Below are 15,538 nucleotides of genomic sequence, written 5' to 3' on the forward strand. Positions count from 1 at the left end.
TGCGGCGGTAGACCTGAAGGATGCGTACTGCCACGACAAAAGATTCTCCTCCCTGCCTTCCACCGGGGGATGGAGTGGTCTGTCGACCAGCCCCAGAGAAGTGGGTCTCCTCACCCCTGGGTCACCCGTCTCGGGGGCGCTTCGAAGCCTTCCTCGGGTTCTTAGCGGCCGGCCGCGAGACAGGTGGCGTCTGCTTCCTGTGGAGGGTTCCATGCCGGAGCTGGCACACAAGTGCACCGCGATCACCTTATCCACCTGGGGGATCACCGAATATCCCCTGGCCGCTCCACCATCGAGGGTAGTGAGAGTGGGGGAGCTGAAAGACCGGTACCAGGCAGTAAAAGGTGCCTCCCACGATCTTGTCAGTTCCTCATGCACTTCCGGGAAAAAAGGAACGGGGGCGGGGCGTGGCCGTGGGCGGCACCCCAAGCCCAGGAACCAATCGTCGAGCTGCGAGGGTTCAGGGGAGAGTGGAGGGTTCCACTCTAGCCTGACACTCGCGGCCGCCCGGGATAACTTATCATCTTCCCGAGCTCCGAATGAGAAGCCGAACTCGTGCTGAGACGAGCCGGCGGTCTCGTGTGAGAGCCCGATTAGGGCAAGCGTGCGTGCTGGGGAATGGGAGGTCCGTGGGGGGATACCCGGTGGAGATGGTCCCATTGATGTCCCCAAATCGCCCCCAGTGCTAACCTATGCGGCCTCAAACCCGTAGGTAGAAGGACCGGTGCGGGTCTTACGAAAGCAAGCCGCGACCGCAACATTGCCATGGTCATGTTCTCGCAATGAGGACATGACTCATCCACAAGGCCGTCAGAAGCAGAGACATAACAACCGCAACCAGGAATAACACACAAACGGAAAGGCATCTTTAAAAAGATGTTCCGTGTGTGCCAATCTTTTTGTGAATGAAAATATACTCTTTTAGAATATACTCTCTTATTTTCGCTCTGCCGAAGTGCCCAGGGGTGTTCTCTGCACTCCATGGGTGCAGAGGGGGAGAAGCCGCTGAAATGTGCCGTAAATCCAGCAGTTTTTGGAGGGAATTGAATTCAGTGCACTGAATACAACCACTTGGCTCTGAAGAGAAAATCTGAATGAGTGGTTGCATACCAGCTCGTTTTATACCCGTATGTCCGGGGGAGTGGCATGCAAATTCCACTCGCCAATTCTCATTGGCCTTTTTTCAAAAGGTGTTTGGGGCTCCCAAGAGTGACCCCTAGTGTCACTACATCGACACAACATCGAGTGAGTGACAGATAGGGAACTTCCCATCAGCATCAGCTGCATGTGTTTGTGAGGAGTATCTTGCTCACACTGGCTGAAATTATGATGACTCAGACTGCCTTTTTGCTTTGTTGTTCAGTATTTTAGGCCCCCCAGTGTGATGTTGCCATCTAACAACCTGAGAAACCCAGTGTAGGGCAACATCTCCTATTTCGTCAATGTAGGACAGCATTCCCTTTTAGTTTACTTCTCAAATGGACCACCAGCAATTTAGACCACAGCGAAGGGCATAGCAGTGTGCCAAACCAGGCCTAGTAAATAGACCCACAGCTCTGCAGGTTTTTGAGGGTGATGTTGAGTAACCTGTGCTCCAGCACCGTAATGAGCACCTGCTTATTAAGCTTAGCCTTTGTGTCAAAATCCAGGCCAACAGCCATCACACGCAAGGTCTCTAATCCTGCTTTGGCTTTCTCTTCTTTTTCTCTATTTCTCTCTCTCCTTTCTTTCTTTTTCGTGAGTGTTTACATATTGAGTTATGCCTTGCAGCATGAGCTACTGCTGTTGCAATGACACTGACAGAATTGTGTGCCAGAGCATACACAGCTGTTTGCAAAAGACAAGATGGCACACAACGTATTTGTGAAGCTGATGTCATTAATAACAATTGACCCTGCATTACACTAAGAACAGAAAAAGTCCATCAATGTCTTCCTCACTTTTTTGTTTGCTTTCTTGCTGATATAAAAGCTAGGGGGTTAGGCCTCTTTTACGCCACAGTACTCACCAGGATCACGGTTTACGTTCCTGCTCTTTGTGCCCTTCCTGCCCTTAGTCTTTGACCTACTGCAATGACCCAATGAAAAGTGGACTCCAGTCACCAATAAGGGGTGAGAGACCATAAGGACAAAAAGCTAGGAAAAGAGGTGCTTCCATCCAGCCACAGGTTCTAAATTCCTGGAATGCTCAGAGGAAATGTGTCAATTACACAAATGAACAAAATTGGATACTGGATTCACTTTGAAGACACTGTGACAGTGAAGTGCATCTCTCACAGCTGACATTGAGAGGTTAATGCTGGTTACGTTGGACACCTGTAATCCTGCCGTGAAACACTAGATAATCCCTCTTTTAAATGGGGGATAAAGAAACTCCCACGAAGCCTCCTCTGCTGAGACAGGGAACCTCCCATACAGTGCAAATTGCACATGACGAATGCAGGGCCTGGTCTTGCTTGAAGACACTGCTCCGACAAGCTCAGAACACCGGGATGAGGAAAACAAAGATGGGATGGCAGCTCTCAATCTCTCATTCAGTGCAAGTTGCCTTCTCACACCTGTGCAAACACTACAGCTTGGTAGGTCACAGGTATCACACATAGATTCACAGGGGATGAAACATCGTTGAACTCCCAGAGCCATTCAACCGCTGAAACATTTTAACAAAGCCCTGATTATAAAAGATTTTTTCAAAGGCTTGGCACTCTTCCTTTATGTTTTAATACCTCCTCCATAAATACCAACACTCAAAGAGCCGCGACAACGCGATACAGTGCCGGCAAATGCAGCTCATTAACTGCTTTGTTTACGTAAACTCAATTTTCACCCACAAAACCGACGTCGTTTGTGATGTGAGTGCACATATAACATAGATCAAAAACTACAAAGACTAGCTCTCAGACCTTCAAAAGAAGAATAATGGGGACATGGGTCTGGTTTTCATCTGAGATTAAAAAATATGGGGGAAAATACAGCATTAGTTTTGCCAGATTGGGTTTATGCTGTTCTGACATCAGTGTTTTAATGTGTGTGTGTGTGTGTGTGTGTGTGTGTGTGTGTGTCTGTGTGTGTTCTTGAAATTGCCACTCACTGCAGGACCTGATATTATTAACATCATGTTCAAATTTAACAAATGCACTATTTCCCTCTGAAATGTGCTGGTTAACTTGCTCAGCATTTACAATGCCAAGGAACACATGCACATCTACAGTGCTCACTCACACGCTCCTTTTTTTCTAAAAAGAAATGAGTGGAACCACGCAATTGCCACACTGTAAGTACACTGCAAAATGCTCACTTCCAGTGGCAAGAGAGACTCCTGCAAGACAGCAGGATGTTAATAGTGAAATCACCTCTATCAACATCATAATTGTCTCCAAAACAGAGCCAAATTACAAACACATGTACACATGCTGCATGCACACACATAACATGAATTTACTCACAAAATCATCATTCTGTGAGCCTCATACTGACTTTTCCAGCCAGATTTCTTCCTGGGTCAAAAATAGTCTTCGGTAATGACTGACATATACGGTCATCTAAATGCTCAAAGTTGGTTTATTGCATAAGTACATTTAATTAATATATAACATAATTACTTAATTGAATTTCATGTTTACATTGGATTTTAGTTATTTTTCACGTATAAGAATATAGAATCTATTGAATTCAACACATTTTGTTTTAATTTAAGGTGCTAAGTGAAATCATACTAAACTTAATTTAATTAACACCTTATTTCTTTAATAGATGTTTTAGAAAGTCTAGCTTTACTGACCTAACCTCAGAAATAAGGAGCCATTCATGGTCTTACCTATGCTTATATGGCATTGCACTTTAAATATTAGGGCAAGTACATAAAGGGGTTTAAAGCCCCACAACGTTTTCCTCCTGTGTAATATGTGTTTGATATTTGGAAATAAACTGGCCTTGTTTGCCTTTAGATATTCCTAAAGATTACTTAAATAATTAGGAGTCTGATGAAAGGAAAACAATATCTGTTATAAAGTAGGAAACAAATATTATAACTAGTCTTGCTGAATTTATTGTTTGGTAGCCTAAACACATTTAAAAACTTTACCTACAACTGCCACAGTTGTAATAAAAAGTTATAATACAGTGCATCCGGAAAGTATTCACAGCGCTTCACTTTTTCCACATTTTGTTATGTTACAGCCTTATTCCAAAATAGATTAAATTCAAATTTTCCTCAAAATTCTACAAACAATACCCCATAATGACAACATGAAAGAAGTTTGTTTGAAATCATTTAAAAAAAATAAAAAACAGAAGAAAAAAAAATAACATGTACATAAGTATTCACAGCCTTTGCCATGACACTCAAAATTGAGCTCAGGTGCATCCTGTTTCCACTGATCATCCTTGAGATGTTTCTACAGCTTGATTGGAGTCCATCTGTGGTAAATTCAGTTGATTGGACATGATTTGGAAAGGCACACACCTGTCTATATAAGGTCCCACAGTTAACAGTGCTTGTCAGAGCACAAACCAAGCCATGAAGTCCAAGGAATTGTCTGTAGACCTCCGAGACAGGATTGTACCAAAGCACAGATCTGCGGAAGGGTACAGAAACATTTCTGCAGCATTGAAGGTCCCAATGAGTACAGTGGCCTCCATCATCCGTAAATAGAAGAAGTTTGGAACCACAAGGACTCTTCCTAGAGCTGGCCGCCCGGCCAAACTGAGCGATCGGGGGAGAAGGGCCTTAGTCAGGGAGGTGACCAAGAACCCGATGGTCACTCTGACAGAGCTCCAGCGTTTCTCTGTGGAGAGAGGAGAACCTTCCAGAAGAACAACCATCTCTACAGCACTCCACCAATCAGGCCTGTATGGTAGAGTGGCCAGACAGAAGCCACTCCTCAGTAAATGGCACATGACAGCCTGCCTGGAGTTTGCCAAAAGGCACCTGAAGGACTCTCAGACCATGAGAAACAAAATTCTCTGGTCTGATGAAACAAAGATTGAACTCTTTGGCCTGAATGGCAAGCGTCATGTCTGGAGGAAACCAGGCACCGCTCATCACCTGGCCAATACCATCCCTACAGTGAAGCATGGTGGTGGCAGCATCATGCTGTGGGGATGTTTTTCAGCGGCAAGGACTGGGAGACTAGTCAGGATCGAGGGAAAGATGAATGCAGCAATGTACAGAGACATCCTTGATGAAAACCTGCTCCAGAGCACTCTGGACCTCAGACTGGGGCGAAGGTTCATCTTCCAACAGGACAATGACCCTAAGCACACAGCCAAGATAACAAAGGAGTGGCTACGGGACAACTCTGTGAATATCCTTGAGTGGCCCATCCAGAGCCCAGACTTGAACCCGACTGAACATCTCTGGAGTCCTGGGAGGGGTGGAGGTATGTTATCTGGGCTTCCACTTGTGCCATGGGCAGGCACGGCCCCAAATTGATAAAACTGCAGTGATTGCAGCATACCCGAGACAAAAAAGGAGGTAAGACAGTTCCTGGGGCTGGCTGGCTACTATTGTAGGTTTGTACCTAATTATTCAGCTCTCACCAGCTCGCTGACTGATCTTACTAAAAAGGCAGCACCAGATCTGGTCCAGTGGACGTAGCAGTGTCAACAGGCATTTATGCAGGTGAAAGCTGTACTTTGTGGTGGGCCGCATTTACATACACTTGACTTCTCTCTACCTTTTATGTTACAGACGGCGCTTCAGACAGGGAGCTGGGGGCAGTGCTCTCACAGTTGGTGGAGGGGGAGGAATGGCCAGTGGTGTACATTAGTCGGAAGCTCTTTTTGAGAGAGATTAAGTACAGTACTGTGGAGAATGAATGCTTGGCCATCAAGTGGGCCATCCTCATCTCCGTTACTACCTGTTGGGGCGGGCCTTCACCCTCTGTTCAGATCATGTCCCACTCCAGTGGCTCCACCGCATGAAGGACACTAACACGCGGATCAATTGTTGGTATCTGGCGTTGCAGCCTTTTAAGTTTGAGGTGGTCCACAGGCCGGGGTTGCAGAAGGCTGTCGCGGATTTCCTCTAGAGCGATAAGAGGAGCACATGCCAGAGTCCGGAGAGAGAGAGAGTGATGCACGGAGTGTGATGCGTTAGAGTGTTTACCCATACATTAGAGTGTTTATTTTGTGAATAGTGTTTGAAGATACCTGAACCACGCTTCCTCATTCCCATACTGACCAGTCCTGTTACAATGAAATTGCTAATTTTTTTTTCAAAATACTATAGTTACTGTTACTGCTGTAAAATCTTTATCAATTATAGTAAGGGCGATGATGTGTGTTCGAAACACCTTTATTTTGGCACATTTCAAAATTATCCAGCAGAGTGGATACCTGCCGCAAATGGTTCTAAGACAGCTGGCGCGATCCGCGCCACATTCGCAAGAAAACAAAGTTCCGCTGCACGAACGCACGTCTCAGATGAGAAGCATTTTTAGAGCATATAAAGCGGCAAACACAAGATGAATATAATACATTTTGTTTCAGTGGCCCGAAATGTCAGAAATTTTCAACATTTACAATGCAGGTTCATTTGTACAGTTTTTAACTTATACAGTCTGCAGCTCTTACAGCAACAGGCAGACAATAACTCTGTCTCCTGTGCACGCAGACAGACAGGCAGATAAGAACATATCCGGTTACAGCTGTTTGTATCCTTAGGCATTTTACACTCTGTGCCAGGTACATAATTTCTCTAACACAGGATATATTACATGCAAAACTCAATACTTAGTATAACAGCTTATTGAATATATATTAGCCACAAACATGAAGACAAACACATGCATACAAATTACAGTATATGAACAAATGTGCCTGTGCATTTCAATAATTTCACTGCAATGTATAGCATATGCGAGTAAAGTTATAGTAGTAAATCTTTTATAGAGAATCAACATGATGGACTGATTTTTAAACTTTTATTTACACTCTTATTAGTAGATAAATCACTATCAAATAAGCCAAAATATTTAATAAACAAACAAGAAATCTGCTTTCCACAAGCTTTTACAAAATATTCTACAGGTGCAGATTCAGTGCAGGCCTAGTACTCATTCATGGCTTAGTATATGAGACAGCCTATGCTGTTGCAGTGCTTCTTTCTTACTTGGCCAAAGCAGTCCAGGGACTGACGCCTGTATTACTGTTTACTTGCAGAGGCAGATCACAGACACAGCATGGCTCCAACAGAGCTGCTCCATTATCATTTGTTTGATAAGCAGGGCTTGCTTGCAGTGCTGCATTATCTGTCTAATAAACCCAGAGATCCTGACACCTGCTGAGAAGCCAGCTGAAGGGAGCGCTGCATAACTGAAGTCTGATTTCCCTTGTTCTTCTTATCAAAGATAGGCTATTTGTACTTTAAAATGAACAATAGATTACTGAAGTAAATGGAGCGTGAGGCCCAACATCTCCTGTTCACAATCCCAGAGTCTGGAATTGATTTATATATTTAAAAAGAGAAAGGCCTTGTTTTGATGTTCCTGTGGCTGCAAATAAAAAATATACCACATTTTACCATATCTTAACTCTTTAAAGAGCATGACCCAGGCCTTTGATACATTTGCCACTCTAAACAGTCACAACTGTTGGATACACATTTTCTTTCTGTCATCGAGCTCTATGACCAGTGGAATGCATAAATCACAGAGCTGTATTTATTAGCATGGCTACGGTTTGTTTCCCTTCAACTTCAAGTAAATGATCTGTTGTAGCAATCATTTGCCAGATCAGAACAAACGTCAAGAAAAACGTCCAAATTTCAAGCTGAGCTGCTCATAACGACCAGGCACATTGCCACAGGAACTGAGCATTTTCTTGGGAGAAAGCAGTCAGTTTCTTTCCACCAGCAGGAAAGTTATTGAGAAACAGGAAATATCTGACCACACGAGAGAAAGGAAGCAAGAACATTTCTCAAACCACTGTGTTCACACTTTGTCTGAGCTGGCTGCTGTGCTTGTGTATAACGGTTCCTGGTAAAAAGTCAGGTCAACCTGAAGTAGCCATACTCAATGAAACTTATGAGGCACTGAGATTTAAAAAAAAAAAAAAAAAAAAAAAAAAAACCTACACTAGTATACTAGTGTATTCCATTGTGCGCAGTATCTTAAATTGACCTCTAATATTGCACTCTTAAGTGCCATTGGAAGCACGTATAGTAACAGTCGTGCCTTAAGCTCAATATCATGTTCCTCTATGACATAACAGTCCACTTTAATTAGCAATGAACCCTCTTAAAGGAACCAAGGGTACTTGTGTCTGACAAACTGATTAGTCATTTTGGAACAAAATATATAAACCACAGTTTATGACTTATTAGTGCCTGAACTAGGAATGCCACTAATTTAACCCTTTAATGGGCCTGCAGAGAAATAAAATAATGATCAAAATATTAATGACTACAGTCTTGACCAACACAAAATAGGTATTATTTTAAACCTTAGAAGCTGTACTTTACAATGCATGTAGGCATTATGACCAAAACTGAACAAATGTTTTGAAATTTTCAAACAAATCAGAGGTGTTATGTTTTGATAATGTTTTAATAATTTTGCACTGCACATTTTATTGTACATCAAACTTATCAAACAGCCATGTGTCATATGTTGTTGGAAAGCTCTCAAAGAGTAGAATGCAACCATCCATTTGTTTTACTCACAAAAATTTAGTGAGTAATAGCTTAGTACATGTCTTTGACACACGTTACATGTGTTGCTTATATGCCGCATTTTTGCTTATAACTTATAAAAATGGAACATAAAATATCACATACCACATTACTTAGGAGGAGGTGATTATCTTTACAACAAGCCCACATACAATGTAATCTGATGCATAGATCATTAGATAATCCACACAAAGCACAATGTGGCTAAAAACATGTTAGCTTTCCTGGATCAGGAAATGATGTAGTGCATTTTCCAGCATCATGGAATGCTAAACCAAACGTATTAGGATTTAGATTGCTGCAACCAGAGGTGGAAGTCATCCAAACATGGGCAGAGAGGATCGTTCACTCTAATTACATATGGCCACCTGGAGATGGCGCCAAGTACATGACACAGACTCCATGGCTCAAATGACACAGAATGGAACTGAATGAGATCTCGTTACTCATTCCTGCATGCTCTGGAGAGAGAGCATATCTTTAGTCATTGTTGTGTAATTAGTTCTTATGTACAATTATTATGTTTTATTTGTTTGGAGAAGCTTTTGCACACCAGGATAAATTATTTTTGTAATTGTTTTGTCGTATCAACAAAAAATTTTACTCAGGTACAGGTGACATGATTGGGAATAAAAGTTTTTCAAGTTTTTTGAAGCCACCTTATTTGCACCCTGAGATATACAGGTGCATCTCAATAAATTAGAATGTCATGGAAAAGTTCATTTATTTCAGTACTTCAACTCAAATTGTGAAACTCGTGTATTAAATAAATTCAATGCACATAGACTGAAGTAGTTTAAGTCTTTGGTTCTTTTAATTGTGATGATTTTGGCTCACATTTAACAAAAACCCACCAATTCACTATCTCAAAAAATTAGAATATGGTGACATGCCAATCAGCTAATCAACTCAAAACACCTACAAAGGTTTCCTGAGCCTTCAAAATGGTCTCTCAGTTTGGTTCACTAGGCTACACAATCATGGGGAAGACTGCTGATCTGACAGTTGTCCAGAAGACAATCATTGACACCCTTCACAAGGAGGGTAAGCCACAAACATTCATTGCCAAAGAAGCTGGCTGTTCACAGAGTGCTGTATCCAAGCATGTTAACAGAAAGTTGAGTGGAAGGAAAAAGTGTGGAAGAAAAAGATGCACAACCAACCGAGAGAACCGCAGCCTTATGATTGTCAAGCAAAATCGATTCAAGAATTTGGGTGAACTTCACAAGGAATGGACTGAGGCTGGGGTCAAGGCATCAAGACACAGACATGTCAAGGAATTTGGCTACAGTTGTTGTATTCCTCTTGTTAAGCCACTCCTGAACCACAGACAACGTCAGAGGCGTCTTACCTGGGCTAAGGAGAAGAAGAACTGGACTGTTGCCCAGTGGTCCAAAGTCCTCTTTTCAGATGAGAGCAAGTTTTGTATTTCATTTGGAAACCAAGGTCCTAGAGTCTGGAGGAAGGGTGGAGAAGCTCATAGCCCAAGTTGCTTGAAGTCCAGTGTTAAGTTTCCACAGTCTGTGATGATTTGGGGTGCAATGTCATCTGCTGGTGTTGGTCCATTGTGTTTTTTGAAAACCAAAGTCACTGCACCTGTTTACCAAGAAATTTTGGAGCACTTCATGCTTCCTTCTGCTGACCAGCTTTTTAAAAATGCTGATTTCATTTTCCAGCAGGATTTGGCACCTGCCCACACTGCCAAAAGCACCAAAAGTTGGTTAAATGACCATGGTGTTGGTGTGCTTGACTGGCCAGCAAACTCACCAGACCTGAACCCCATAGAGAATCTATGGGGTATTGTCAAGAGGAAAATGAGAAACAAGAGACCAAAAAATGCAGATGAGCTGAAGGCCACTGTCAAAGAAACCTGGGCTTCCATACCACCTCAGCAGTGCCACAAACTGATCACCTCCATGCCACGCCAAATTGAGGCAGTAATTAAAGCAAAAGGAGCCCCTACCAAGTATTGAGTACATATACAGTAAATGAACATACTTTCCAGAAGGCCAACAATTCACTAAAAATGTTTTTTTTATTGGTCTTATGATGTATTCTAATTTTTTGAGATAGTGAATTGGTGGGTTTTTGTTAAATGTGAGCCAAAATCATCACAATTAAAAGAACCAAAGACTTAAACTACTTCAGTCTGTGTGCATTGAATTTATTTAATACACGAGTTTCACAATTTGAGTTGAATTACTGAAATAAATGAACTTTTCCACGACATTCTAATTTATTGAGATGCACCTGTATAAAGCCAAATCAGATTTGTTTTTATATTTTTTTCAGATTCATTTTTGGCTCTTTTTTTTTTGTGTGTGATTTTTCAGCAGTTAGGCTGAGAGTCTCAGAATGTATCATAATCTATATTATTAAATCATTTGAAAAGTTTTCATTAAAATTATTAAAATGATACCAAAAACTTTACCCTGCTTGTTTATTTATTTATTTATAAGCCTTTACTTTGGGTATGCCACTAGAACAGAAAATCTTTAAAAACACCCTCAGAGCTTAAAGGGTTAGCTCAACAAGTGAGGTATTTTTACCCTGCTAAAATAATTATCTTATGGAGTATTTTTGTATTATTTTCCAGTAAAAATGTCTAAACATTCTTTAAAAAAGATGCATTTACTTGAAAAGCAAAATAACATGAGATATTTTGTCTTGTTTTCAGAGAAATCAAAATCTGAGCAGACCATTTGCCAATGGGGTAACAAAAAAAAAAAAAAAAAAAACAACAACAAAAAAAAAAAACAACAACAAAAAACTTGATTCAAAGGGAAACATTATTATTTTCTTAACCCATTGGCAAATAGCCTAATTTTTTTCTTGTTTTCAGCATAAACCTCACCAAATTTTGTTAGATTTCTCTGAAAACAAGACTTAATATCATATGACATTTTGCATCTCCGGTATTTTATTTATTTATTTATTTTTCTTGCTTTAAGGATGTTTAGATATTTTTACCAGAAAATGAGGCAAAAAATACTAGTAAGAAATTTTTTTGCAGTGCAGTCTTCTTCCACAATGTTTGATTCAAACATCTGACTATCTCACATGCCATATACCTCACTCCTATTTCCTCATTCCCTGCTTATAACACAGATAGTGGGCAAAAACAAACTGGGCTCCAGCATTCCAAGAATGGCTGTGATAGGGTAAAGGAAAGAAGCAATCCAAGGACAACATAGATAGGTCCCCCCAAGTCAGGCTCATACAAACATTTAACACACAATGAGAGAGAAACAGAGTCAACGGATGGATCAGTATACAGGGAAGACAATGGATTGTTTACTTAAGCAGAGGTCAGGCTCTGAACTCTTGGTTAACCTGACAGTCTTATGGGCTCAATAACAGTAATCACCTCTAACAGAGTAAATACTAGAGCTCACTCTTCCTTATTTATTATGGCAGACCCAATAAAGCTGTTTCAGATAAAGGTAATACAAGGTAGAGACATCCCAGCATGACTTTCAATGCATTACATTTTAAGGAATTGTAATCAAGGATAATAGAAGCTGAATCTGCATGGTCATTACAGATGTTTTATTTCAAACACAATTGTTCATTTCCTGTGAGAGACAGTAAAATGTCCCTTGGGCTCACAGCAGGGTGAAGACACAAGTTGAGAAGTTCCACACCTTTCCACAGCAAAGCAACTCATCTCCTCAATATTTACAATCCACAGAAAAGTAGGTGTCGTTAGTTGCACTCTGATTTATGCAAACATCGTTTCAACCTGGCAGGGAACACTAAGTTATGTGCCTCTAAATTTTTGCTACAGGTCAAGGAACAGTGACCTGTTCATCAAACACACCACTGCGGATATAGATGTGAAACTTCAAAAGAGTTACTTTTTGTGTGCCCACAGTTAGTCTGCTGTGTCTGTAAACAGAGCACATGGCCGCTCCCAGATGTGCTTAAAGATGTCAATAAACAGATTGGGCAGAAAAAGGTCATTTTAATTTACCTTAATACCAGCTTGGTTCAAGTAGGCAAGAGAAATGCAAAACGAGCACTTTGTGTGTAGATGGATGATAATTGTCTTTGACAGACAGACAGACAGACAGACAGATAGATCTATTTTTGACTTTATTTGTTTTATTTAATTTTTTTATCTTTTATTTTTATTTTTATTTATTTTTTTTTTTTTCTTGAATTTCCTTCCAAATTCCCACAACTGGTAAAAGTTTAACGTACAACTAAAGCTGATCCTCCAGTTATAGTTATGTTATCTATGACCCAACAATAGAAAATCAACATTAGATGAATAATACACTCATAATTGCAACATGACTCACCTCTTGCTTCACATGACAGCGCCACGATCAAAAACACGCTGAGAGTCAAGCTTCCTCCCTCTGGAAACATTATGTGATGATCCGCCACTATGAACAATTATAATAAGAATCTTTACTATGAACAGTGAAGTTTTAATCCCTATGTAGTACACCGCTAGTGACGCGAGGCACAAACTAGAACGCTCCCATTATAATCAGCGAAGCGGTCTACTCTTCACGCGCACATCAGCTACGTTGATTATAATGAGAGCGTTCAACAGTGTACAGTATGTCGCGTCGCGAGGCGCTCGTTTGCTGTAATTATAGCCTTATGAATGAAACGCTTTCGCTCACATGTTATGCACGAAGCGCCTAATGTGTGAATGCAGTGTTGTAGTGGAAGTAAGTACTTACATATCCTCCGAAATGCGCTCCGCAGTTTATAGTTATATTACGAAAGAACGAGTTTCCTTTTCACAGTCTTCTTGTAAACTGCTTCAGATTGAGTCGTGTCTTGTTTGCAAAGAAGAAAAGTCCAGGAGCAGTTAGGTTCCACTCGCCTCTTCTCTTGACATGACCCATCAGCATCCCTGACCGTGGAGAGAACTGAAGATTTACAGCTGTGAATCACAGTCTCGCTCCTTCAACCCAACAGCTGGATATGGGTAGAAATTAAACTCAAGCGCCACCTGTACGCGGCCACATGCAACCACAACTCAATAGTCTAGCATCGGTTGTGACCGTAGACTGTGGTTGTGACACTCAATAAATAGCCCAATCATTATATATATATATATATATATATATATATATATATATATATATATATATATATATATATATATATATATATATATCAGTTATCAGTTTCTATATTGAGGGCCCCAAGCTTCACACAAGTGGGCCCCAAATTATCGTATCACTTTATAATTAGAGATTAGCACTCTTAAAATATATTTATATTTTAATGATCTATTCAATTATGTGTAGTCTAATTTCCCAGTCAGTGTCACTTTTTACATAATTATCTTACTTTTATAACATTAACTGACATTGTATAACATGCATTTGCTTTATTTTAAACATCTCCATGAATAAGTTGTGTAACACCCTTGGTAATTTTTTTGTTGTCCTGATTAGCTCTTCATTGTTGGAGCTTGACTGAATGCTCTTTTAAACCTACAGCAGGGGCCTACATAATAATGTGACCGTAATAAGCTACACAATAGTGTAAAGTTTCATTTTGTTAGTTTGGCTAACCATTGTGCTAATGTTCAATTTGAAGTGGATTTTTGACAGTTACAGTTAAACGTTGTTGCACACACGCATGAACAATGCAGCCTCCTTAGACCCTCATTCTAATTAACAAACAATTCGAACCTCACTTCAACTGCCTTTGGTCTAAATGTTCAAAATCCAAGGACCTTCACCACTCAAGAGTTTTCTGAGTACCACAACCTTGTGGAGGTAGCCTCTAGCTGGTTTATGGTTGCCTAAACCTTTTGCCACTAGATGGTGCTGTAAGTATACTTGATGGCTCCAATGTCCACCTGAATTCTCTCAGAGGACTATCTGATTCTGATGGATATATAGACGATTAATCTGAGGTTCAAGGTGCATTTGCATTTTCATACCTGACTCAACTGCACACTACACATAGGCCTTATTATAATGATGAAAATATTAAAAAAGCCACATAAGCTGAAAACATTTGTCATAAAGTGTTTTATAAGTATAATAGTTTATTATAGTCCACCCCCCCCCCCAAATAGACTTCGGTCAGACGTGAACGCTAGGCGTCTACTTACAAGACGCATGACTCAAACTTCCTCATCAGCAGAGTCCTAGAGCAGGGAACATGTGCAGCCAGTTTTTCTAAGGTAGGCATGTTTATTGCAGTCCAAATCTGAGCACATTATTTTCAGGCGCCCTCCGGAGTGTTGGTCTGGTTTCAGACTCGCCTATGATTCTGTCGAACCCCGGTGCTTTTCTGTCATCAACTTGCATCATCACAAATGTGCACATGATGGAAAACACGACGCGAGTCACTATATTTGTGTTTTTTACTAATTCTGTGTCATGATGTGCACTAGAGTGAACGACACTTGAGCCTCTGTTCCATTGCAACCGAGCTCAGACCACATCCTACAGGAAGTCTCGGGTTTGGTACTGCAGTCCGCTCCCCGGTCCACAAAACAGCTTTCACATTACCAACATTTCATGCAAACCGTGCTCTGTTTCGGACTAAACTGCCAGTATGAAAACCCCCTAACTGTGCGTACTCTGAACGCGCAGAATGCACTTGTGCCTGGAATTATTTGCTCTTATTAATTGGTCCACAAAGTGAAAAAACTCACAACTGAGCCATTGCTTTCACAAAGAAGTGTTAGAAGAAGATGTAATTGCCGCTAAACAACAGGAGACAAAGGAAACAACAACAGTGGATGTGCACGTTAAGAGTGGTGTGTGAGAAGGATTTGTAGCACTCAAATCTTAAGGAATGTAAAGACATCTTTATATGTCTAAACTCCTGAATAGAAATAGTCCAATACCTCATAGCTGTAATAACGCATATGCCCCAA

The 15,538-nt window shown here is 40.9% G+C and overlaps 1 protein-coding gene across 1 annotated transcript in view; it reads right to left on the bottom strand.

Annotated features, from left to right (window-relative positions):
* fgfrl1b (fibroblast growth factor receptor like 1b) overlaps positions 1 to 13,573 on the bottom strand; it is a 51,641-nt gene extending 38,068 nt beyond the window's left edge. The window contains exons 1-2 of the mRNA XM_051649074.1: positions 13,371 to 13,573; positions 12,978 to 13,064 (exon numbers count right to left, since the gene is read on the bottom strand). Coding sequence (XP_051505034.1) covers positions 12,978 to 13,047 — 70 coding nt within the window. The 5' untranslated portion in view covers positions 13,048 to 13,064; positions 13,371 to 13,573. The remainder of the gene's footprint in view (positions 1 to 12,977; positions 13,065 to 13,370) is intronic.
* Positions 13,574 to 15,538: the final 1,965 nt, after the last annotated feature.

The sequence above is a fragment of the Myxocyprinus asiaticus genome, chromosome 22 (genome assembly GCF_019703515.2).
Source record: "Myxocyprinus asiaticus isolate MX2 ecotype Aquarium Trade chromosome 22, UBuf_Myxa_2, whole genome shotgun sequence".
NCBI classification, from domain to species: Eukaryota; Metazoa; Chordata; class Actinopteri; order Cypriniformes; family Catostomidae; genus Myxocyprinus; species Myxocyprinus asiaticus.